At 38.7% G+C, this 23,791-nt stretch overlaps 2 protein-coding genes across 4 annotated transcripts in view; one reads left to right on the top strand and one right to left on the bottom strand.

The window, feature by feature from the left end:
- HEPACAM2 (HEPACAM family member 2) overlaps positions 1–2,262 on the bottom strand; it is a 56,589-nt gene extending 54,327 nt beyond the window's left edge. Inside the window, exon 1 of one of the 3 annotated variants that reach the window (XM_070471596.1) lies at positions 2,211–2,262. The gene's annotated coding sequence lies outside the window, so the exon portion shown is untranslated. The other 2 variants (XM_070471583.1, XM_070471607.1) reach the window with 2 other exon arrangements.
- A 34-nt stretch (positions 2,263–2,296) lies between these two features.
- Positions 2,297–23,791, top strand: part of VPS50 (VPS50 subunit of EARP/GARPII complex) — a 122,557-nt gene continuing 101,062 nt past the window's right edge. Inside the window, exons 1-2 of the mRNA XM_070471544.1 lie at positions 2,297–2,448; positions 12,109–12,177. Of these exons, the coding sequence (XP_070327645.1) occupies positions 2,416–2,448; positions 12,109–12,177 (102 nt within the window). The 5' untranslated portion in view covers positions 2,297–2,415. The remainder of the gene's footprint in view (positions 2,449–12,108; positions 12,178–23,791) is intronic.

The raw sequence follows: 23,791 nt of genomic DNA, 5'->3' as shown, positions 1-23,791 counted from the left end.
TTACAGCTAATGTGACTGCCCCGAATCATCAACTTACTTCTTAGCCCGGATATTCCAATCTACAAAAATGGGGCGGGAATTCCTTCACAGAGGGACTACTATCCTAAAAACTTTTGTCAAGATTTGCTGGGAGGCCATCCACACTTTCCACTAGTTTGTTCTGGTCTACCACTAATGACCCTCAGGCAACTGTGTGAGTACTAAATAAGTATAATGCACTTATTTTTGGATCTTTAGTTGCGGCATGCGAATTCTTAGTTGCAGCCTGTGGGATCTTGTTCCCTGACCAGCAATTGAATCTGGGTCCCCTGCGTTGGGAGTGTGGAGTCTTACCACCGGAACACCAGGGGAGTCCCCTAAATAAGTTTTACATATGTAGTTTTGAAAAATGGAAATGAAATAACATGCTTCACCTTTTTAAAAAAGTGTGCTTTAGGGCTCTAGGTTTTTGTTTTTATTTTTTAGCTTAAGGAGTCAAAAAACCTATCATGTTTGCTTCAACTATTTTCTATAGTGTTAGGGTATGCTGAATTAGGACATATATTTTATTTTGACAATAGCACTGATTTACTTTCCATGCTTCTACTATTAGAGCTACAGCCTTTGAACTTTTAGAGGCCTGGGTTGTCCATCTCCTTATAGTTAAAAAGAAACATATTAAAATGTAGAGTATTAAGAGTTAAATAGAGTTTTAATGCTTCCTTGCCTTTTCAGGTCAAGCAGATACAGAAACCACTCTTTTCCCCAATTTGGTTGACAGGAGAACACCAAATGAATGAAATAAAAAAAAACACTTTTTTTTTTTTTTTTGTCACCTGCAACCTTGTGTAAAAATTCTGGGTCTGGATCTGGGTTCATTCTAAACAGTGTATTTTAAATTCTACAGCTGGCTGCCTATAAGAGTCACTGAGGGTCTTAAACAAAGAACTCCCACAAAAATGAGAACAACAACTGTTCCCTCCTCAGGTGAATCTGAACAATCAAGTTTGAGAACCAGGAACTGACAGCCCCTCTAATACATACTTTGTAACTAAACTGTAAACTCTTTAGGGATCAGGGTTCTATTTTATCAACCTGAAGTGCTCACAGGGTTGACTAGTGCCCAGAAATCAACAAATGTTTAGTGAATTGGGTTTCATTTCATTCCATATGGTCAGCAGTTTCTCTTTCAGGGACTGCCAGTCAATAACTGTCTGGCAGTTAAGATTATAGCAGGTAATCCGCTGTAATCAACTACACTAAGGTTGCCCAAAAGGCACCGTAATTTCTTCATGGGGTTAGAAGTAATAGAGTCTGAAAAGCATATAGGTGAGCAAATATTTCAAAAGGAACTGTCAGGCACAATGATAAAACTATGCACAGGGTGCTTCTGTTGGAGAGAACTGGGTAGAATTATGACTATAATATTTCATAATTATGAAGTGCCTTACAATTTATTAATTGCATTCACTTACTTGTGTGGGTAAGTGAGATACCACAAGTAAAGTTATTAGCAAGGTTTTTGACAGTAAGTTTCTGACAGGTAGCAAGCTCTCAATACATGTCTGCTATTATTTATTGTTAGCTCTGGGTTACTGTTTCTGCTATTCTTATAATTGGAAAGTTCTTTCTTAAATTGACCCCCCAAAGACTCCCCTATTCCTTTTCTCAATGTAACTAAACTGCTGTAAGTTGAAAAGAGAACATTAAAGTGACATGCCTACTTACTACTGTTGCTATATTCATATTTTCTATCTTGATTCGCCTTAGATTACATAGGTGGTAAAATGATAAGTGGGGAGTTAAATCCTTTGGTTTCAGTTTTCCGCTGTGAATACCAAGACTGAGGAAGAAGAGCCCGAACCTGGACAGCCAGCACTGGACACACTTTTCCTCAGGCCAAGCCCAGCGCCACCTGGAGAACGCCAAGTACTCTTGGAGCGTCCAGCCCCTTCGCGTCAGTCTGTCGTCCTTTCACTTCGCCTGGGAGACCAGGTGGGGTTTCCTTCACTACATTCCTAAGGGGCGTCATGTCAGTCAGGTTTATATACTGCCTCCTCGGTATTTGTTCCTGGTCACCTATGAATTAAGTTTTTGCCGCCTCCCCGAAGCAGAGCTACCGACACCTAGTACCTTTTTAAAGACTGGCGGCTGCCGCGGTCTCTCAGAGCAACAAGTTTTGTGCATTTAACCGAAGCGTCAGCTCTTTTGCTTGCCGGGAAATGTAGTACCTGGACCGTTGTCTCGCCTCCATTACAGGTGCGACGGCAGCCGGAGGACTACAATTCCCAGCATGCTAAGGGATAGGAAGGGAAACCCAGGTCGGCAGTTCCACGTGACCACTCACTATGGCTTCCCTGTGTCAGGGCCAGCAGTTTGGTGGTTGTGTGTGATTTGTTAGTTCTCTGCGGCAGGATATCGCCTCACGAATTCGACATGCAAAAAATAAAATCTCTTATGACCCGGCAGGTAAGTTGCAGAGCCTGAAGCAAAGGTCTCCTTCATCTCTGCTGGGAGAGGAGCCGAGATATTCTGTCCCTGGGCCGCAGGCAAGCAGATACCCAAGTTATAGGTGGTGGCAGGTGCCAGGGGCACTATAAATTCTGGGCACACCCTGGAAAACTCACCTGACCCGCGGGGTTCCGAGCCTTGCTCAGATGGGACGCGGGGACCCAAAAACATTTTTTTAGATAAGGCCAATGAGGGAGCCGGAGGATCTTTGTCTCCCCCTTCCCCTCTTTGCCAATTTTCCAGTGATCGCCCTAGCTATACTGCCGGGTTCCCTTTGTCCCTAGGCTGCCTGGTTGTCTGAGGGTGGCCTGGGTAGGAAAGTGAGGTCTATGCAATAGAGGTGACTAGAAAGAGTGGGGGGGTGGGAGCAGTAATTTGAAGGCAGAATTTATATTGATAGCTTTATGAGTTTGGACAAGTCCCTAAATAGGGTAGCATAAGTTTCCTTATGCGAAAGTGAGAATAATAATTATTTTTGTTCATCCTGTTTCACAGTTCTGTTATTAAAGTCATCAGTAAGTTAGTGGCTGTGAAATGATCTTTTAAAAAACAAAGTCATTGTCATGGCAAAATAATGATCTTTTATTTTTTGCCAGAATGTTAAATCTTGAATAAAAGCTTTGGCTGTTTTCTGTAATAAATTATAGGGATATCCTAATAATGTGTCAGCTTCCTTCAAATCAGAAATGGCAGAAATCTGCTTTTATGTACTTACTGATTATAGTTTGGTTTTAGATACCTTTATTTGCTTCAGCTCTAATATTTTGCTAGAATTGATCATTCTTTATTATTTTTATAATAATAAGAGAGGGTAATTTAGATTAGAATTTTGAATCAGTGTCATTTTGAGAACTTTGGAGTATGTGGAGGCAAAGCATTTAGTGTAAGATTCATTTGTGAATATTTTTCTTGATGAAAAAAAAAGATTACAAATTCCAAATTAAATTCTTATTTGATAGTTTAGAATTTGAGAGACGTCTGAGTAGATTACACATTGTAGGTCTCTGGTGAAGAATACACGAATTCTATGTGATTATTTTCCTCTGTCAAATTATGTTGTTGTTGTTGTCATGAAGATAAAGTTTTAAAGTTCTTTGAATTATAAAACATTTAATTAAGTGGATAGTAAGATTTGTTGAGTCCTGGTCTTATGCTTCATAACACTTCTTTCTTGAGGATGGGTTTGAATCCTGGTCCATCCTGTAGCTGTGTGACCTTGAGCAACTTTACCTAACTTAAAAAAAATACTTAGTTTTTAATCGAAGGATAATTGATTTACCGAATTTTGTTGGTTTCTGCCAAACATCAACATGAATCAGCCATAGGTATACATATGTCTCCTCCCCCTGAAACCTCTCTCCCATCCCCTTCCCATTCCCACCCTTCTAGGTTGATACAGAGCCCCTGTTTGAGTTCCCTAATTCATAACACCAAATCCCCATTGGCTGTCTATTTTACATGTAGTAATGTAAGTTTCCATGTTACTCTCTTCATACATCTCACCCTCTCCTTCCCCCTACCTCCACCATGTCCACAAGTCTCTTCTCTATGTCTCAGTCTCCATTGCTGCCCTGCAAATAATTTCATCAGTACCATCTTTCTAGATTCCATACACATGTGTTAGTATATGATATTTGTCCTTCTCTTTCTGACTTACTTCACTGTATAATAGGCTCTAGGTTCATCTACCTCATTAGAATGGACTCAAATGCATTCCTTTTTATGGCTGAATCATATTCCATTGTATATATGTACCACAGCTTTTTTATCCATTCATCTATCAATGGACATCTAGGTTACTTCCATTTTCTAACTATTGTAAATAGCACTGCAATGAGCATTGGGGTGCATGTGTCTTTTTTTTAATTTTGGTTTTCTCAGGGTATATGCTTAGTAGTGGGATTGCTGGGTCATATGGGGGTTTTATTCCTAGTTTTTTAAGGAATCTCCATACTCTCTTCCATTGGTTGTATCAATTTACATTCCCACCAGCAGTGTGAGAGGGTTCTCTTTTCTTCACACCCTCTCCAGCATTTATTACTTATAGACTTTTTGATAATGGCCATTCTGACTGTGGTGAGGTGATACCTCGTTGTAGTTCTGATTTGCATTTCCCTAATAATGAGCGATGTTGAGCATCTTTTCATGTGTTTGTTAGCCATCTGTATGTCTCCTTTGGAGAAATGTCTGTTTAGGTCTTTTCCCCACTTTTTGATTGGGTTTTTGTTTTTCTGGTATTGAGTTGTATGAACTGCTTGTATATTTTGGAAATTAATCCTTTGTCAGTTGTTTCATTTGCTGTTATTTTCTCCCATTCTGAGGGTTGCCTTTTCACCTTGCTTATAGTTTCCTTTGCTGTGCAAAAGCCTTTGAATTTAACTAGGTCCAACTTGTTTATATTTGTTTTTATTTTCATTACTCCAGGAGGAGGGTCATAGAGGATCTTGCTTTGATTTATGTCATCGAGTGTTCTGCCTGTTTTCCTCTAAGAGTTTTATTGTTTCTGGTCTTACACTTAGGTCTTTAATCCATTTTGTGTTTATCTTTGTGTACGGTGTTAGGAAGTGTTCTAATTTCATTCCTCTACACATAGCTGTCCAGTTTTCCCAGCCCCATTGTTACCTTTTGAATATCTGTTTTCACCTCTTTCTAACAGGAATGATAGCATGTATCACATGGGGCTTTCCTAGCAGTGTTTATATGATATGATCAAAGTAAAGAGATAAAGGAGTTAACAGTTCCTGGGGCTAACAAAGAAGTGCATAACCACAGAGATTATCTCAGTGGCTGCACTGATGGTGGAAAAGCGGGAAAACTGGAAGCTGGCTGTTGCATAAATTTAAGCAGTCATTGATTTCAGGCTCACTTTGGTAGCCATTTGACTTTTAAAACAATATACACTTCTGTACATTATACCACTAATACCCCTACACTGCCTCTGGCATGCTGGATTTGGACTTCTGTGCAGCAGCTAAGTTTGGTGCCCTTTCTTGTTGCTTGCTGGTGGTTCAGTGCAGTCAGCATTGCCATCATGGTACTTAGGTTGGTTTGTTTTCTAACCCTACTTTGTAAGAGTGAGTGAGAGAGAAAAAATATAAAAGTCCAAATAACCAGTGATAATAAGTTTATGTCTCCTGAATGTAGTGAAATTGTTCTGAAAATGATAACTCTTCAGCCTTAGTCATTTGTTTATCAGATTGAGCAGGTAAAATCTGTGCTTATCTGGGATAGGAAAAAAAAAGAACCTAAAGAACACATACAAAAAGCTGGAACTGTACTGTATAGAAGGTGAGGTAAAGTTAGGAGTTTCACACAGAGTTTTAAGGTCATCCTAATTATATTTATGACTTGACTTCCACATATTTGTGTGTGTTAGTTGCTCAGTCATGTCTGACGCTTTGCAACTCCATGGTCTGTAGCCCGTCAGGCTCCTCCATCCATGGGATTCTCCAGGCAAGAATACTGGAGTGGTTTGCCATTCCTTTCAGTAGGTGATCTTCCTGACCCAAGGATCGAACTTGGATCTTCTGCATTGCAGGCAGATTCTTTACTGTCTGAACCACCAGAGAAGCCTCATATTTAATCATTATTAATACACTTTTTATGAGTCTACGAGGTATGAAAGTAGGGTGCTGCCTAGCATTGGGAATTTTATTTGTACTGTTTATTGTTAGGTTAAATATAGCAGTATTTCAAGTAAATACAAATAAAGATGTTTCTTTTTGGAGGGACTAAAGAATATGCTGATAATATGTTGCTGTTAATGTGAAGAGGTATGAAATTAAGGTCTCTGACACTTTTGGCATTTCAGCTCTCCAAGGATCTTGGTTTGGAGGAGTGTAGAGCAGCCTTTGTTAGCTCTCTCTGTTTACATGGGTTCCTTTGTTCTGCTTTCTCCATGATGCTGGCCTCTGTTCTTTTGTTCAACAAGTGCTTACCGAACTCTATGTACCAGGCACCATCCTAGGTCTGGGGAATGCAGCAGTGACAGAACAGACATGTGTGAAGGCAGTCATGGTGATACACCTTTCAGAGGGATAGAGGTTAGAGAGTCCTGGGAGTTGTTGGCGATTTAGGGTCATTTATAATTTTTAGATGGGGCTTTCCAGGTGGCTCAGTGCTTACCACTGCCAGGGCAGGAGATGAGGGATGTAGGTTTGATCCCTGAGTCTGGAAGGTCCCCTGTGGGAGGAAATGGTACCTTACGCCAATATTCTTGCCTGGAAAATTCCATGGAGGGAGGAGCCTGGTGGTCTCCAGTCCGGGGTCGCAAAGAGTCGGACACGACTGAGCAGCTGAACGCACGTAGCGCATACTGTTTAGGTCTGGTGGCCACAGCAGGCCTCGCTGAGAAGGTGGCATTTGAGTAGAAGCTGGAAGGAGGTGAGGGAGTGAGCTCCGAGGATGTCTGGGAAGGAGCATTCTGGGTGGAAGGAAAAGCAGATGCCGAGGCCTCGAGGCAGGAGCATCTTTGAGGGGCAGCACGAGGCCGGTGTGGGACGAGTGAAGTGAGTGAGGAGAGAAATAGCAGGAGATGAGGTCAGAGAGCGAGGCAGGAAGCCAGGTCGCATAGTCTCATCTCCGTCTCATCTTCTCTGCTTCTCTCCTCACTCTTGGGAAGGCCAGGGCGACCAGCAAGGATGCTACTGCAGTAATCCAGGTGAGGCAGGACGTGGGCCTTCCCCAGGATGCCAGCAGCAGAAGTGTTGAGAAAAGGTCAGACCATGGGTATATTTGCGAATGTGGAGTTGACAGAATTTCTTCATAGATCGGATTTGGGCTGTGAGAGAAAGAGAAACTTCAAGGTTGACTCCAAATGGTTTGGCCCCAGCAACTGGAAGAATTGAATCGACCTGGGTAAGACTGAGGGAGGAACAGGTTGAAGGAAGGAAGCAAGTTTTTAGACTTGCTCATTTGAAAGCCTCTTGGCTGTTTGGAGGAAGAAAGTAGGCAGTTGGGCTGAAAGAGCTTGAATTTCTGACGAGAAATCCAGGGTGTAGGTAAACATTCAAGAGTCACGAGCATGAGGAGGGTGTGTGCCAGCTCAGATCACAAACGGTGTCAGTGTAGAGATGAAACAAGGGTCTGCACTTGGAGCTTGTGAGAGCCCCGAGTTCTGAGCTCGGGGATTTAGGAAGGCAGATTGGGAAGGAGCTGTCAGGGGAGCAGCGTCCCTCCAGAAGTGTTCTCCTGCATCCCAAGGAGCATCCCAAAGAGCGCCTCTCCTGTGGCAGATGCTCAGTACGTATCTGTTGGATAAAGAGAACATCCCAACCAGTTAGGTCCAAGTAAAGAACCTAAAAGAAGAGGGAGTGAGCAGCCGTACTAACTGCTGCACCTGGGCCGTGGAGGGTGAGGACAGGAGTGAGCCTCTGGATTGAGCAGCAGTGAGGCCATCAGTGACCTGACAGCAGCACTGCAGTAAGTGGTGAGGAGGAAGGCCCGATCGGGGGGTGGGGGCGGTCTGAGAGAAGCCGAGGGCTGAGGATAAACATTCTGAATTTTGCCGAAACTTTTGCTTGGAAAGAGAAGGAATCAGAAACCAGCTCCTTTTGATCATTGGGACCTGCGTTGCTGCTCTCATCGAGGGAAGCTGAAGATTCATGTAGACGAAACAGAGGTGAATCTGAAGTGTAATCTGATTCGGCAAAGAAAGTTGCAGAGGCGTGTATTATTTATGATGGATTTTGTATGGGGAAATTATGAAAACAAAAACCAGATACAAAAGAAAATCAAACAATGGCTAATGATTAGAGTGAAAGTTTGAATTTAAAAAAGGCAGAGCACTGGAGTTAGAGAACCTGAAGCTCCAGTACTTGGGCCACCAATGAAGAGCCGACTCATTGGAAAAAAAGACCCTGATGCTGGGAAATGTTGAAGGCAAAAAGGAGAAGAGGGCGGCAGAGGATGAGATGGTTAGATAGCATCACCAACTCAATGGACATGATCCTGAGCAAACTCCAGGAGATAGTGGACGACAGAGGAGTCTGGGGTGCTGCAGTCCGAGGGGTCACAAGTCAGACTTGACTTAGCGACAGAACAGCAGGCAGCAGCTTAGTTATAACCATGACTTCCTGCTTTGAAGAGGTGAAGATAAAATAAAAATGATGACTTCATATTTGTGAATAGAAATTTATAAAATTGCTAATCGGATCTATAATCCTAAAATACGGATGAGTGTCAGATATTGTGCTTTGAGGCATTTACTAACTCTTGGTTTCTGTTTTGATGAGGTAAAAGCATTTCCCTGTGATGTTCAGAATAATTGTAAACACTTAAAGGGTGTTTACCATGTACCAGACACTGTTTCTGGCCTCTCATATATGGTATCTCCTTTATCCCTTATAAGAGCCTCTGAGATGTTGTTACTATCATTAGACTATGATGATAGGCAGGTTGTTCAAGATGGCAGAAGCCATTCTTTGAATCCTTTGCTTCCTGACATGGATATAGGGTTTCCAGTTTTTATTACTTTTATTTTGTACGTTTGGTGGAAAGTTGCCATGTATTAATATTAGTAGCAAATTATTGTGTGATAACTAACTTGGAGACAAGGTGTTTTTCTAGATACTGGTGTGTACCACTTGTTTGCTTGTTTTAGGCATTGGATTCTTTCCTCTTAACTCTGGGGAAAGAAAAAATGACACCTGATATACTCTTCCAAGAATTTCTGTTAGGTTGTTAAACAAATAGTTTGTTTAAAAGGCATGAACATTATATTTTAAAAATATATTTTAGGATTGGTTGTGGTTTTGAATCAAATTATGAAGTTTTACTCTCATGTATGTGTATATGAATGCATAGAAGTGTGTGTATATAAAATGTATTTTGTTATTGTTCAGTCACTAAGTCTGACCCATGCACTATACATAGCATGCGGGGCTATAGTGCATCCTCTTTCCGCCACTCTCTCCCTGAGTTTGCTTAAATTCATGTCCATTGAATCAGTGATGCACTCTAACCATCTCATCCTCCGTCACCCACTTTTCCTTTTGCATCAGGGTTTTTTCATCTTTTCCAGCATCAGGGTTTTTTTTCCAGTGAGTCAGATGTTCGCATCACGTGGACAAAGTATTGGAGCTTCACCTTCAGCATCAGTCCTTCCAATGAGTATTCAGGGTTGATTTCCTTTAGGATGGACTGGTTTGATCTGCTTGCAGTCCAAGGGGTACTTCTGTAATCCAGCCTTGCCCTCTTCACCACTTTTGGTGCTATGCCCTTATGATGACTGTTGGTGAGAAATTGGGACAAGGAAGAAAACACACACACCAGTAGTCTCACACCTTAATTTTCTCACTCACTGTAAGACTTTAAGCCTCAGTGCATGTGTGCGTGCTCAGTCATGGCTGACTCTTTGCGACAGTTCCTCTGTCCATGAAATTTTCAAAGCAAGAATACTGGAGTGGGTCGTCATTTCCTACTCCAAGGGAATCTACCCAACCCATGTCTCTTGAGTCTCCTGTATTGGCAGGCAGATTCGTTAACTACTGTGCCACCTGGGAAGCGCTTAAGCTTCCATATGCTTTTCTTATTCCTGCAGACTTCCCTAGAAACTTCATTTTTAAAATCAGTTTAATGTTCTCATGGGAATGGGGTTTTAATTAGCTGGAGGTTGGAGCCTAACCAAGGCTCCAAATAAATTACTAATTTCTTTGGTGTTTACTCTGTTCCTGAAATTGTGGTAGCCATAGGCTAGAGAGGCAAACAGAACCTGGTCTTTCCCTTCTCTTGGCTCCAGAGAGAGAGGTATGTTTACTATTTAAAACTTTGCTACTTTGGCAGAGGTATTGCGAAATGTCTAGCAGGGTTTCCAAAACATTAGAAATGATAGTAGTCACCTGGGTTGCTTGTTAAAATGCAATTCCTTGTCCTGATCCAGAAATACCTATTTGTTAGATCTGTGGTGGGACTTAGGAAAAAACTTCTAGGTGATGGAGCTGGTCCGTGGATCATGCTGAGAAATAGTGTTTCTTTGAAACATAGGATTTAGGAAATTTTCATAGAGGAGCTCTGAAAGTGGGGGGTTGGTTTGGTGGGGTGGAATGAGAGAGAGAGAAGGGTGCGGGGAGAAGAAGACGGGGAGAATGAGAGCGGATGAGAGAGGGAGAGGGTACGGATGGAGAGAGAAAAGAGGGAGAGAAGGCTGGCGGAGGGGGGGCATTTTCTGGGGAAAATGGAAGAGTGGGGATGAAGCAGAGCACCTTGTCATAAAAAAATTATAGCTATGATTGGTGGTATTTTATATTAGGGAAGGTAAAATATACACTTCTATAATTTAAAGATGAGTAAGTTCTACTCTAAGTCTCAAATAAATGTGCCATATATTTTGGTTACTATGGATACCAGAAGACCAGTATAGGATAGCTAAAGGACAAAAACTCAACAGCATAAATCTCTCCTTAAGTTCATGTACCAGCTGATTTTGCTTCCAGACTATTATTACAGGGATTTTAGGGGTCTGCTTGGAATAGCCTATGTTAAAAAGAGGCTTTTAAAGAAAATTTAAATTGCACACTTCTTTCTGTCCTGATAACTTTCCCTGGTGCACAAATGAGACTTTCAGAATCCCTGAATTCTTGAATAAGAATCCCTGAATACAGAAAGCTGTTACATAGTCACTCAGTCGTGTCTGACTCTTTGCTACGTCATCCATGAACCATAGCCCACCAGGCTCCTCTGCCCATGTGATTTTCCAGGTAAGAATCCTGGAGTGGGTTGCCATTTCCTTTTCCAGGGGATCTTCCCGACCCAGGGATTGAACCTGGGTCTCCAACTTGGCAGGCAGAGTATTGACCACTGAGCCATGAGGGAACCTGGAATAGAGAAAGTACCAAAGAGCTGAAACAGTGAGACGTGAGATTTAACTCTCAGTTATGTAGTATAAATTGGGTACATTGATGAGAATGATAAGGTAAATTCTAGGGATTATTTATGTATTAATTAAGCCTTTATCATTTAAAAATTTATCATTATTTAAAAATCTTTGGTTAACTCAGTCATAATGCTTGGACCTTTTTGCCAAGGTCCAATTTGGCAAATGAATTTGGTCCTGATTCATAGATAAGTGCTTTTATGGAATGCTTTTTGTCACCCAAGTTTCTTCTCTTTTGGTTGTTCTGGAATAATGGTTAACTTAGACTTCAGCCAGTAGGTATGAAGTTGCCATATAGTGATTTTATTTTGAATTTCCAAAAGTATGTTTTTCCTTGATTTAATAATAGTACTGTGTGTATTGTGACAGCTGTTTTTAGAAACATATTCTATGTATCGTACAACAGGAACATGTCTTTTTAAAATGGTGATTTTTATTTCAGTAAGTATAGTCTAAGTGAGGGTTGAGAAATATGAATGGAAAGTCTTTTGCTATCAGCTGATGGTCTTAGTGAAAGAAGATGAAGGCTTTGCAGCTTATTTTTGACTCCTCCTGCAGTTCTCTTTATACAGTAAAATGTTAAAAAGCAACTGTTCAAGGAGATAAACAAATCACACATATTTGCACATCAAAATCAATAAACTTGGTGGTAATATAGCAAGACAAACAAGCAAGTAAGTATTTCCTCTCATGTTACAGTTCTGCAGCACAGCTGAAATTCCTCTCTGTTTTCTCTCTTTTTGAAGGGTCTGAAAAGTCCTCCAGAGAGCCTCAGTGACCTCCGTGCTGTTGAGAGTCTCCGGGTCCCTGGAAAGGTATTGATCTGCATGAGTGAGCGTGACTTTTCGCTTCCTAAAGAGAATATTATTGCCTTCGGATACTAATTGATCCACAGAAGCTTTCCCCTCCCACAGGCATATGGTTGATGTGATGAGCTGGATCAGGTTTTATAATGCAGTGGGCTTGGGGCTTGTTTTTGCTCTCATCTTCATTGGGATGCAGTATGATTCATTATTGTGAAGCCGAAAATGGGAAATTGATAAATTTAGAGTTGATTACTGCATCAAATTCTTTGCCCAAAAGCAGTGATATATATATATATATATATATACATATAAATGAAACCTATTGATTCATCGGCTGTCGTTCAGATAAATAAAATGAAATGATTTACTTTTTATGCTGCAACACTGACTCCAAATCAGAGTAAATTACGTTTTCGTTATGAAGCAGAGATATTTGAATAAGTAGCTAAAGCACAGCTTATAGTAAATTGTAGAGATCTTGGATTTTAATCCCCTAATATTCATGTAAACTTGGCCATGTACAAATTTAACAGGTGTTATTTGAAAGCTAGCTGGCTCCCCCCCACAGGAGAAATATTAGCCATTGTTAAATAAGTCAGTCCCTGCTGTGCCTCGCCCTGGGGCCCCACTGCTCAGCGCTGCCTCTGTCTGTAGTAGCTCCATCACAGATCAAAGCCAGTTTTGAATGCCTGCTCTTGTGATCTTCAATTTGGGGATCATATCTGAAACTAATGTTTGTTTCCTGTGCCTAGCAGCTTAGTACAAGGGCTTGTTTCTCTTGCTTGGCCGTTACAGGGCCCCTCGTCACACCTCCATGTCAGCTGCTTAGGAGGAGGATTTCCCACCTCGTTGAGGTGCCTTACCCCCTAAAGTGAATTTTGTATTTACTGCTTAGCTTTTTTATATTAGATCAGATCCAGATACAATGAAATTCTAACCAACCCTTTTGCATGAAATGGCTCAGACAGAAGTCTTATAGAGGTATTTTGAATCATTGTACATAGTGTTATAAAAGACTATTGGATGTGATAAAATTGGGAATTGAGAGATAACCTTTAATCCCAATTGACAGATCATTTTCCATTTCTTTGACTTAAAAAAAACTGTATCAGGCATTATGAACATGCCTTGAATTAGATGGCATTAGATGTTTCTAAACCACAGTGAAACTGATGAGTGAGCCCCTTTAAGAAAAAATACAGTAATGTATTGCATAGAACTTTCTGTTGTCTTTAAACCATGAGCTCATGATGTTTTTCCAGTAGTGGTAGGTAGTGAATTTATAATGATCTTATTATACACTCTTCTTACTGACTCCCAGCTCTCCCTATCAGTGATCAGCAGTGTACACTTTTTTATTAAAAAAATTTTTTAAGAATTTTTAAAAGTTTTCCGTCAAAGTATAGTTGATCAATGCACAGGAAACTCTACTCAATATTCTGTAGTAACCTAAATGGAAAACGAATTTGAAAAAGAATAGATCCTTGTATATGTTTAGCAGTGTATACTTTTGAGAGGTTGGGCTCTGGGAGAACAGTCTGAAATCACAGGGTCAATAGGTGTAAATGGTTCAAGTGATGATTAAGCCTGAGGTAGTAGTCTGATTGTGGGCTTCCCTGGTGGCTCAGAGGTTAAAGTGTCTGCCTACAATGTGGGAGACCTGGGTTCGATCCCTAGGTTGGGAAGATCCTTTGGAGAAGGAAATGGCAACCCACTCCAGTATTCTTTCCTGGAGAATCCCATGGACAGAGGAGCCTGGCGGGCTACAGTCCCCAGGGTCACAAAGAGTCGGACACGACTGAGCGACTTCACTTCTAGTAGTCTGATTGAAACACACTAAGAAGACAATTTAGTAAACTGTAGTATCTCTGCTTTAGTGTAGCCTTTAGCTTAGAGAAACTTTTAAATATTAATTCATTTAATAGCTCTTCCTTACCCAAGTATGTGTAGAACATTAAAAAGAAAAAAGCATCTTTTATCTTCAGGACTGGACCCATTTCTTTTGCCTGTTCTTGTCATCATGTCTTTCTAAGTTAAAACAGGGAATTGAGATTTTGTTGGGGTTTTCAAGAAAGAAAGAAAGTTTAGCTTGGGTATGTTTTGTATAAAAGGGAAAGTAGGAGGGGTTATTAAGATGGAGCATACGAATTAGCTGTGTTTTAGGTTAGAAATGGTTTAATATTGGCTGATTTCATATGGTTCAACTCAGAAAAAGGAGGGTAGTTAAGGAGAACTGAAGAAGGCGGCAGGTGAGCTTGATAATCTAGGAAGTACTGTTGATTTTTTTTTTCTTTTGAGTACTATATAAATTCTGAGTGGAAGAAACCTTAGAAATCATCTGGTACAGTTTATGTATTTTATACACAGGATGACACTGTCCAATCTTAAGAGGAGATGCAAGTCAATAATAATCCATATACTGGAAATTGGGGATTTGGGTGGAGAAAATAGTATGGAAGGTAAAAAGGAAAAAAGGATTCTTTTCAGAACTTGCCATAGGAAAGGAAAACTTTGAGGTTGATTAAAAAAATCATAGCTTAAATACTTCAGAGCCAAGGTCAGCGGTGGCCAAATTTTGCACATTAGAATTGCTAGTACCCAGGCCATGGTTGTTTAGTTGCTGTCATGTTTGACCCTTTGTGACCCCATGGACTGTCGCCTGCCAGCCTCCTCTGTCCATGGGATTCTTCAAGCAAGAATACTGGAATGGGTTGAGATTTCCTTCTCCAGGGAATCTTCCCAACCCAGGGGTGGAACCTGGGCCTCCTGCATTGCTGGCAGATTCTTTACCACTGAGCTACCCCATTCTAATTGCTGCGTGGGGGGTAGAGCTAGGCGTTCATAGTGTTTAAAGATCCGGTGAGGATCTTGATTCCAGATCCCCAGCTGATTCTGCTGAGGAGCCATGTTTGGGAACCATTGGCCAAGCAAGCTGAGGGTGCAATGAAGAGAAAGGAAGGGGGACCACAGAAACTGTTCTAGATAAAAATTTGGTAGTTTTCCTGACAATTTTTGTGGGGAAAAAGGTAGAATAAAGAGTTAGTGATGATCTAGAATTTTATTTTTGGGAAATGGATACTGTTTTTTTCAAATTAATGGGATTTTTTTTGTGTGTGCAGAGGTAAGGCTATAAGAAATTAATCTATACTGTATTTATTGACTGAATATTCAGTTAAGGAAAGGTATACTGTTTGAACTATGTGAAAGATTTTTAGATAATTGGGTATAAGAATTCTGAAGAATTAAGACAAAAATTTAATATAGTATATAATAATTGTAATAGCCACATGTTTAGTAGTTATAGAACTTATAAGGACTGTTTGAAAGGACTTGCTGAATCATGGTTTAAAAATACCTGAACTTTATAAATCTACATCTAGGCTTTTTTTTTTTTTAGGTTTTTTTTTTTTTTTTAGTTGGAGGCTAATTACTTTACAATATTGTAGTGGGTTTTGTCATACATTGACATGAATCAGCCATGGATTTACATGTATTCCCCATCCCGACCCCCCCTCCCACCTCCCTCTCCACCCGATCCCTCTGGGTCTTCCCAGTGCACCAGGTCCGAGCACTTGTCTCATGCATCCAACCTGGGCTGGTGATCTGTTTCACCCTAGATAATATACATGTTTCGATGCTGTTCTCTTGAAACATCCCACCCTCGCCTTCTCCCACAGAGTCCAAAAGTCTGTTCTATACATCTGTGTCTCTTTCTGTTTTGCATATAGGGTTATCGTTACCATCTTTCTAAATTCCATATATATGTGTTAGTATACTGTAATGGTCTTTATCTTTCTGGCTTACTTCACTCTGTATAATGGGCTCCAGTTTCATCCATCTCGTTAGAACTGATTCAAATGAATTCTTTTTAATGGCTGAGTAATATTCCATGGTGTATATGTACCACAGCTTCCTTATCCATTCGTCTGCTGATGGGCATCTAGGTTGCTTCCATGTCCTGGCTATGATAAACAGTGCTGCGATGAACACTGGGGTGCACGTGTCTCTTTCAGATCTGGTTTCCTTGGTGTGTATGCCCAGAAGTGGGATTGCTGGGTCATATGGCAGTTCTATTTCCAGTTTTTTAAGGAATCTCCACACTGTTTTCCATAGCAGCTGTACTAGTTTGCATTCCCACCAACAGTGTAAGAGGGTTCCCTTTTCTCCATACTCTCTCCAGCATTTATTGCTTGTAGACTTTTGGATAGCAGCCATCCTGACTGGCGTATAATGGTACCTCATTGTGGTTTTGATTTGCATTTCTCTGATAATGAGTGATGTTGAGCATCTTTTCATGTGTTTTTTAGCCATCTGTATGTCTTCCTTGGAGAAATGTCTGTTTAGTTCTTTGGCCCATTTTTTGATTGGGTCATTTATTTTTCTGGAGTTGAGCTGGAGGAGTTGCTTGTATATTTTTGAGATTAATCCTTTGTCTGTTGCTTCATTTGCTATTATTTTCTCCCAATCTGAGGGCTGTCTTTTCACCTTGCTTATAGTTTCCTCTGTTGTGCAAAAGCTTTTAAGTTTCATTAGGTCCCATTTGTTTATTTTTGCTTTTGTTTCTAATATTCTGGGATGTGGGTCATAGAGGATCCTGCTGTGATTTATGTTGGAGAGTGTTTTGCCTATGTTCTCCTCTAGGAGTTTTATAGTTTCTGGTCTTACATTTAGATCTTTAATCCATTTTGAGTTTATTTTTGTGTATGGTGTTAGAAAGTGTTCTAGTTTCATTCTTTTACAGGTGGTTGACCAGTTTTCCCAACACCCACTTGTTAAAGAGGTTGTCTTTTTTCCATTGTATATCCTTGCCTCCCTTGTCGAAGATAAGGTGACCATAGGTTCGTGGATTTATCTCTGGGCTTTCTATTCTGTTCCATTGATCTATATTTCTGTCTTTGTGCCAGTACCATACTGTCTTGATGACTGTGGCTTTGTAGTAGAGTCTGAAGTCGGACAGGTTGATTCCTCCAGTTCCATTTTTCTTTCTCAAGATTACTTTGGCTATTTGAGGTTTTTTGTATTTCCGTACAAATTGTGAAATTATTTGTTCTCGTTCTGTGAAAAATACCGTTGGTAGCTTGATAGGGATTGCATTGAATCTATAGATTGCTTTGGGTAGTATAGCCATTTTGACAATATTGATTCTTCCAATCCATGAACACGGTATATTTCTCCATCTGTTTGTGTCCTCTTTGATTTCTTTCATCAGTGATTTATAGTTTTTGATGTATAAGTCTTTTGTTTCTTTAGGTAGATATACTCCTAAGTATTTTACTCTTTTTGTTGCAATGGTGAATGGTATTGTTTCCTTAATTTCTCTTTCTACATCTAGGCTTTAGGTAAACTTTCCATAGCGCCTCCATAATAGTTACGTGTCATAAACTTGAAAAAGAGAGCTAATATTAGTATTTTTTATGATTTTTTACTGAAATACTGCCTCCTTAACGTTAAGGATTTTTTGGCAGTGGGGTTAGTTTCATTTTTTTTGGGCCTTGATCTTACTGACTCATAATACAAATAGGATTCTGCTGCATTTACTCTTGCACGGTTGGTTTAGCTATGCCTTTGATTTTTTTCATTGAAGAAAAATATAGGGTGTGGGGAAAAAAGAAATCTGTTGCTGTCAAAACCTGAAAATACATTTGTCTAAATATGGGACTATTTTTGTTTGTATGCCTAATTTATTCCACAAATATTTATTGAGTACCTACCTACTCTGTGGCCTTTCTACTATGTAGCATTCTGCGATTTGGGGTAGAGTGTATGCTAACTTTTAGATGACCTCTGTGAAGTAAGAAAAATGTATTGACTGACTTCTTAGTATCCATGAAAAGACTCCTAAAATGACCCTAATTACAGAGCTTTATTTTCAGAACTTTACCAAGACATGAGGAAAGTGCTGGAATAAGAGCCAGGAGAGCTGGTTCAAGTATTGACATAAACGTTTAGCTTATTATTAAAGGGAAGTCATTTTAATAGCTTTTTTACCTCAGCATCCTCATCTGTGAAAACGTGATTAAACTAGAGCCCTTTTAGCACTGATGTTTTTTAATATCTCTATTATAATATTTGTAGGAGAGATATGACATAAAAATACAATCAAAGGATAAACTGAGCAGTTTTTTTTTTTTTTAAAGAAGATGACTATATTACTGTCTGATGCAGACAGAATTCGTATGAACATTTTTGACTAGGAGACTTTTTTAGCTTTAGTGATTGGGATTAAAAACTTTCAATTTAGGATTATGTTTCATTTAAGACAGGTGTCTCCTGCAGGTGGTACCACGAGGGATTCTAACTGTGGATCTGCAAAATTATTTAGAATTTTTCTTAGACACTCGTGTATAAAAATGTTTATCTGTGTTCTTTTTAACCATTAATGAAATTCTGCTTCTCTTAGATGCTTTGGGATTCTTAACCATTCTTTCTAGCAGATCATAAAAGATCAGTTACACTGTGTATTTGGCAATGATTTATTGTGCTTTTGGCAATGATTCATTGACCCAGGCAGTTACCAAGTTAGGAAGATGCAAAGAGGTACAAGACTCTGTTCCTACCTCAACCTGAGTAAAAGAGACAAGCAAAAATAGACAACGTCGGAGGCTATAATAGAGGTCTATAGTAAGGTATGCATACTGGTAGCCAGCTCGGAGACGCTGGGGGTAGGTAGACGTGGGTGCTGGATCTTCTGGGGTTGGTGATTGATTTGTTTTTGAAGGATAACTAGTGTACAGATAGAGTTTTGAGTGGCAGTCCTGCGCCAGGATACTGATTAAAAAGATAATATGAGATTTAGGAAATGAAGAAAAGTTAAAATTTGAGAGGCATTTTAGAAACAGGATTTAAGACTGAGGATTTATTGGCTGTCGAAGGTAAAGGAGTTGGAAAGACTGAGGTCCTTAGACACTGGGATTAAAGGTGCTACGATGTCTTTTCTCAGAATAGATAGAAATCTCAATTTAGAAATTCTTTTAAAGAGAGGGTCTGACCAGATGTTTGAAAACTAAAACCAGAAGCCTTAAATTAAGGCTTAGACCCTGGACTTCTCTCCGTGTGCTTCAGTCTATGTGTCTTGTCTTCAGCTTTAGCGCGACAGGCATGTGGCAAATAGCTTGATAGTTTTCACTGAAGTTGAGAAATTTTTAAAGATAGCTTTTAAAAATAGATATACATTTGATGCCTCTCTCCAAAGCAGTTACCTTTAATGTTTTCTCTATCATAGGAATAAATTGGGGATAAAATAGTGTAGCTATTGAATAAGAGAAGTAAGTAATAATATTTGGCAGAGTATCAAATATGAAAGTTTTGCTTGATTGTTTGGTGATTTTTAGTACATGTTAATAATTCAGTGCATTTCTATGAATAAAATCAGTTTTTCTTCAATATATATTTCTTTAAAGACAGATATGTATATATTTGGGCTGTTGTTATTTTGAGGAAAGAATTAAAATAATGCCACTTTAATAAAAACCTTTTATAAAAATCTATAAATCGTGTTGCTAAAACCTTTCAAATTGTAGTGCTAATAATATTCCACTAGATGGCACTGACAGCCTGAAGAAAAACAGTTGGCTTGAAAAGCTATGTTTTATTTAAAACACACAGAAAATGATGAACCGGATGCTTTGATAGATTATTGTTGTTCTAATAATAATTTTAAGAAAATATGCCATTTCTCCAATGTAATCAGACATCTGTCAATTCATTATAAGCTTACACTGGTAGATGTATAGTTTTAGTGTATTTGTGATCTTGAATCCTATTTCGTTGGGAAACAGAAAAACCTACTTTTTTTCAGTGATTTATGATTTTTACAACACTGATTGCATATTGAAAACTCTTGTGTTTTTGTTCTTCCTTTAAGCTCTGTATAGTTTTTGATAATCACGTTTTGTTCTCAATTAGAACTCTAATGTGATGTTAGCTTTAGTAAGACTATGATTTTCTGTTTTTAGTATTTATTATAACAGAATAGCTTTTTGTTGTTGACTTACGAAAAATGCAAGCAGACAAATAAACCTTTTGTCTTGGCAAACCTAAATTCATGCTGTGTAAGAGCAAACTTTTTTCTTTACTCCCTCACTTGTGCCCAATACAATGCATTGTGTATTTATTCTGGTATATAATTTGAACTATGGTCTGATAAACTATGTACCAAAATGGAAGTTGGTTTGCATTTATTTTTTTATTCTACTTAACATTTTTCTGCAGGATTTTGAAAGCTGACCTGTGAAATGAAGATTTTTGCATTCACCTTTTTATTTGAATAAAAACCTACTACCGAAGATGATAAGTTTCCAGGCTGTTCTGTGGGTTTAAAAATTAAATTACTTTTCAAAGAGAATATTGAACCAAATAATGTTAAGGAGAACTGTTAAGCTATCATAACTAACTTTTTACACTTATGAAAGTGAATAGGATTGAAAGCCTGAGCCTGGGTTGATATTTTTAATTAGTGTGGTATTTCAGATAATTTGAAAGTAGTGATTCAATATAAAATTTGTAGTTTTTCTTTTCCCTCCTGGACTTGAATACATCCCCTTAAGAGGTGAACTCTTAAGTGGGAAATAGTTTTGTAAAGTTATAGCCTGGTTTCTTTGGAAACCATAGATATATTGGAAATGTTTTATAACACCTTTACACTTGAGGGCTCCAATTTATAGACTTGAATCCCCAGTTCTCATATAACCTTTTGCTGTAATGTTGAGAGGAAACATGGCTTGGCTAAAATCAAAGATGTTGACTTAAATTTCTATTCTGATTTTCTTTTTCGAAAAGTTACATTTGCAGTATGCATTTTTATATGTATTAATATGTTCACGTAGCTTTATCTCAGAGATAATCTGAATAGACTAGGTAGTGTGTATTATATACAACCTTATGGTGTACTGTGACTGCTGGAAAAGGCAGCCTCTAAAACACTGAATGACTTCTTCGTTATCTACCACTTTGCCAAAATATTCCTGCTTGGTGTATTATGTTAAGAAAATGGTGAATGTTTATGCTTGTTTTTTGGATACAGCGTTTGGCACCGTGGTAATGTGTTAAGATATTTTTAGTAAAGGAAAAATATGGTCCTAGTTTATATAAAAGCGTGTTGAATTTTAACAGCATCACAATTGTTCTATTTTCTTGGCTCTCAGTGTCCACGTAGTCTCTCCCCCATGACATTTTGCTGCCCTGTGGGAAGTCATCCACTGTTACTTAACCTGTTGTATGCTTTCCCACTCCACTACTTTTACTTCTGCTTCACTTTATTTTTTTACCCTTATTCCCCCAATCTCTCATATTTGAAATTTTACCTTTTCTCATATTCTGTAAATGCCACCGCTTCCATCAGATGGTAGCTCACGATCCTTTAATGCCCTTCATTTTGTTTGTATTTCCTTTATGTTCTGCCTTGCATCATCATTTATTCATCTATTACTTCAGCAGCTATTTGAGCAAAGAGCTGTATTTTACTCATCTTTATTTCTGTATGACCTAGCACAGAGGATTTTTACATAGTGGGACTTTAATTTAAAAAGTTCTTTAATTGGCATATGTGACTTGACTGGGAAATAAGAGATAGTGGAGCTTTGCTAGTAGGCAGGTTATTTCCTAATGATAATGTGGGAGAGAGGTTTGATTTGTTCTTTTTTGACATTTGTATTTTTGTTTCTATGTCCTTTACAATTAAGCTCATTAATTGTAGTTTTTCTCCAGCTTTAATTCTGGGGTGACATTCGTGTACTTATTTGAGGTGTAGTTGATTACCCACCCTTCGTAGGCAAGTTGTGACACGTTTGATGGATAGTTTGTAGTTGCTGATGAATTATTTTTGGACTTTCAAAGTTTGCAGAGCATTCCTACCACTATTATTAATAATAATATGTATTTATTACTTACTGTGTGTCATAAACTTTTCTATAAAAATTCTTTAAAAAACTGTACTTTTAATAGCAGTCCATAAGACTAAAATATTTTATTACCAAACATAGTTAAGGCATCTAATCTTCTTGTAACTTTTAAGAACATTACATATTTTAATATTGGCTTGAGGAGTTTCGTTTGTTATTCTATTCCCCTGATTATACCTTTAAATTTGTTTTGTAGGGAATCTTTTGTTCATTTTGTTTATGTAAAGTTTTGCCACATACATATATATTGGCTTGCAAAACTGGTTCTGTTTTAGGTGAAGAATTAATACTTTTGCACATTTCCAATTCTAGGAAACTAGTTTACATAATGGTAAAATTATGGAGTGATTTTTTTTTTTTTTTTTAGTATTTCCAGGTGTTTTATTACAAAATGTATTCACTCTCTTGATAAAAATATTCAGTGATTATAAAGGTGAAAAATGCAAAGTATACTCCCTGCCCCTCCATTTTAAGATTGTTTGAAGAATATGCCGTCTAGCTGTTTCTTTTTATTTTTCTACTCTACATGCATAAAATATTCCTACAATCATTTTACATTTATTGTTGCTTCTATTTAGAAGAAAGAAGCCTTTCCTTAGGAGTTTGTGGAAAATTTTGACTATCAAAACAAGACACACAGTCTCTTCCTTTCCCTTTGTTCTTATATTCCTTTTTTTTTTTATACGATTCACTGTGTAAATTAGTTTGATCCATGATTTTTATCTACAGTGTGCCTTGGCACTTGGGAGCAAATGATGGAGAGTGAAGAAAAGCCTCCGTACTCAAGAAGTGTGTAATCTGATGGAGCTGCCGCACTAACAGACGTTTAGAGAGTGATTGGATAGTGGGATAGTGGCTGAGTTACAGACGACAGTGCAGTGCGATTAAAGGGAACACAGTGATTGTGATTCCAGGCAGAGCGGAGTGTGTTCTGACTGAGTTCAGACGTACGTGTTCAAACAGGAGCCCCTGAAAGCAGCGGGTATTTTATAGGGACCTGGCGTCAGGCGCGTGTCTGGGCTGAATTCTGCTTTGTGTGCTGTGTTTCTTTCTGCCTTTCTTGATTTTTCTCTCCCTCAGTTCCAGGTTTCTTAGTCTGGTGTTTAAGTGTTACATGTCACCGCTTTGAAATTACTTCGAGTCTGTCTGCTCTCAGTGATATAATTGCTTAGTGTTCTAGGAAGGAATGGCATTTGACCTTTTATGTACATATACAGATTGTACATTTTATTTATTTTTTTTACAGATACATCACCTTTGTGAAATGAGCATTTGTGAGATATTTATAAATCATGTTTTCCCTCTGACATTCTTAATAACTTTGGAAATTTGTTTCACTGTCATTTGGAGTGTGTGTGTATGTCCTTTACAGGTGGAAAAAAAATAGGCATGCGGAGACCTAAGTTGCTATTAACTAAGGTTAATAGCCAAGTTGCAGCTAAAATCTGCATCTTTCCCTTTAGGTTAGTCAATAGGTAGTATATATAGGGAGAACCTCAGCATGGAGCTAATGCCATTTACACAGTTGAGATGACAGTGCTCATTCACTGCAGTCTATTTGAATTTCCGACTTGTTTCACATCTGATAGTTTTCATTCTTAGAAATTTTTGTAATCTTCAGTTTTTGTGTGTGTGAATAGTCCCAAGTACATTTATTTGCCACTGGTGCTGTGGAATTACTAGGGAGGCATACCCTCGCTCGGGCTTTATTCCTTCCCTCAGCT

This window comes from Odocoileus virginianus, chromosome 1 (assembly GCF_023699985.2).
Source record: "Odocoileus virginianus isolate 20LAN1187 ecotype Illinois chromosome 1, Ovbor_1.2, whole genome shotgun sequence".
Taxonomy (NCBI): Eukaryota; Metazoa; Chordata; class Mammalia; order Artiodactyla; family Cervidae; genus Odocoileus; species Odocoileus virginianus.
This window is presented reverse-complemented; position numbering and strand designations above follow the sequence as displayed.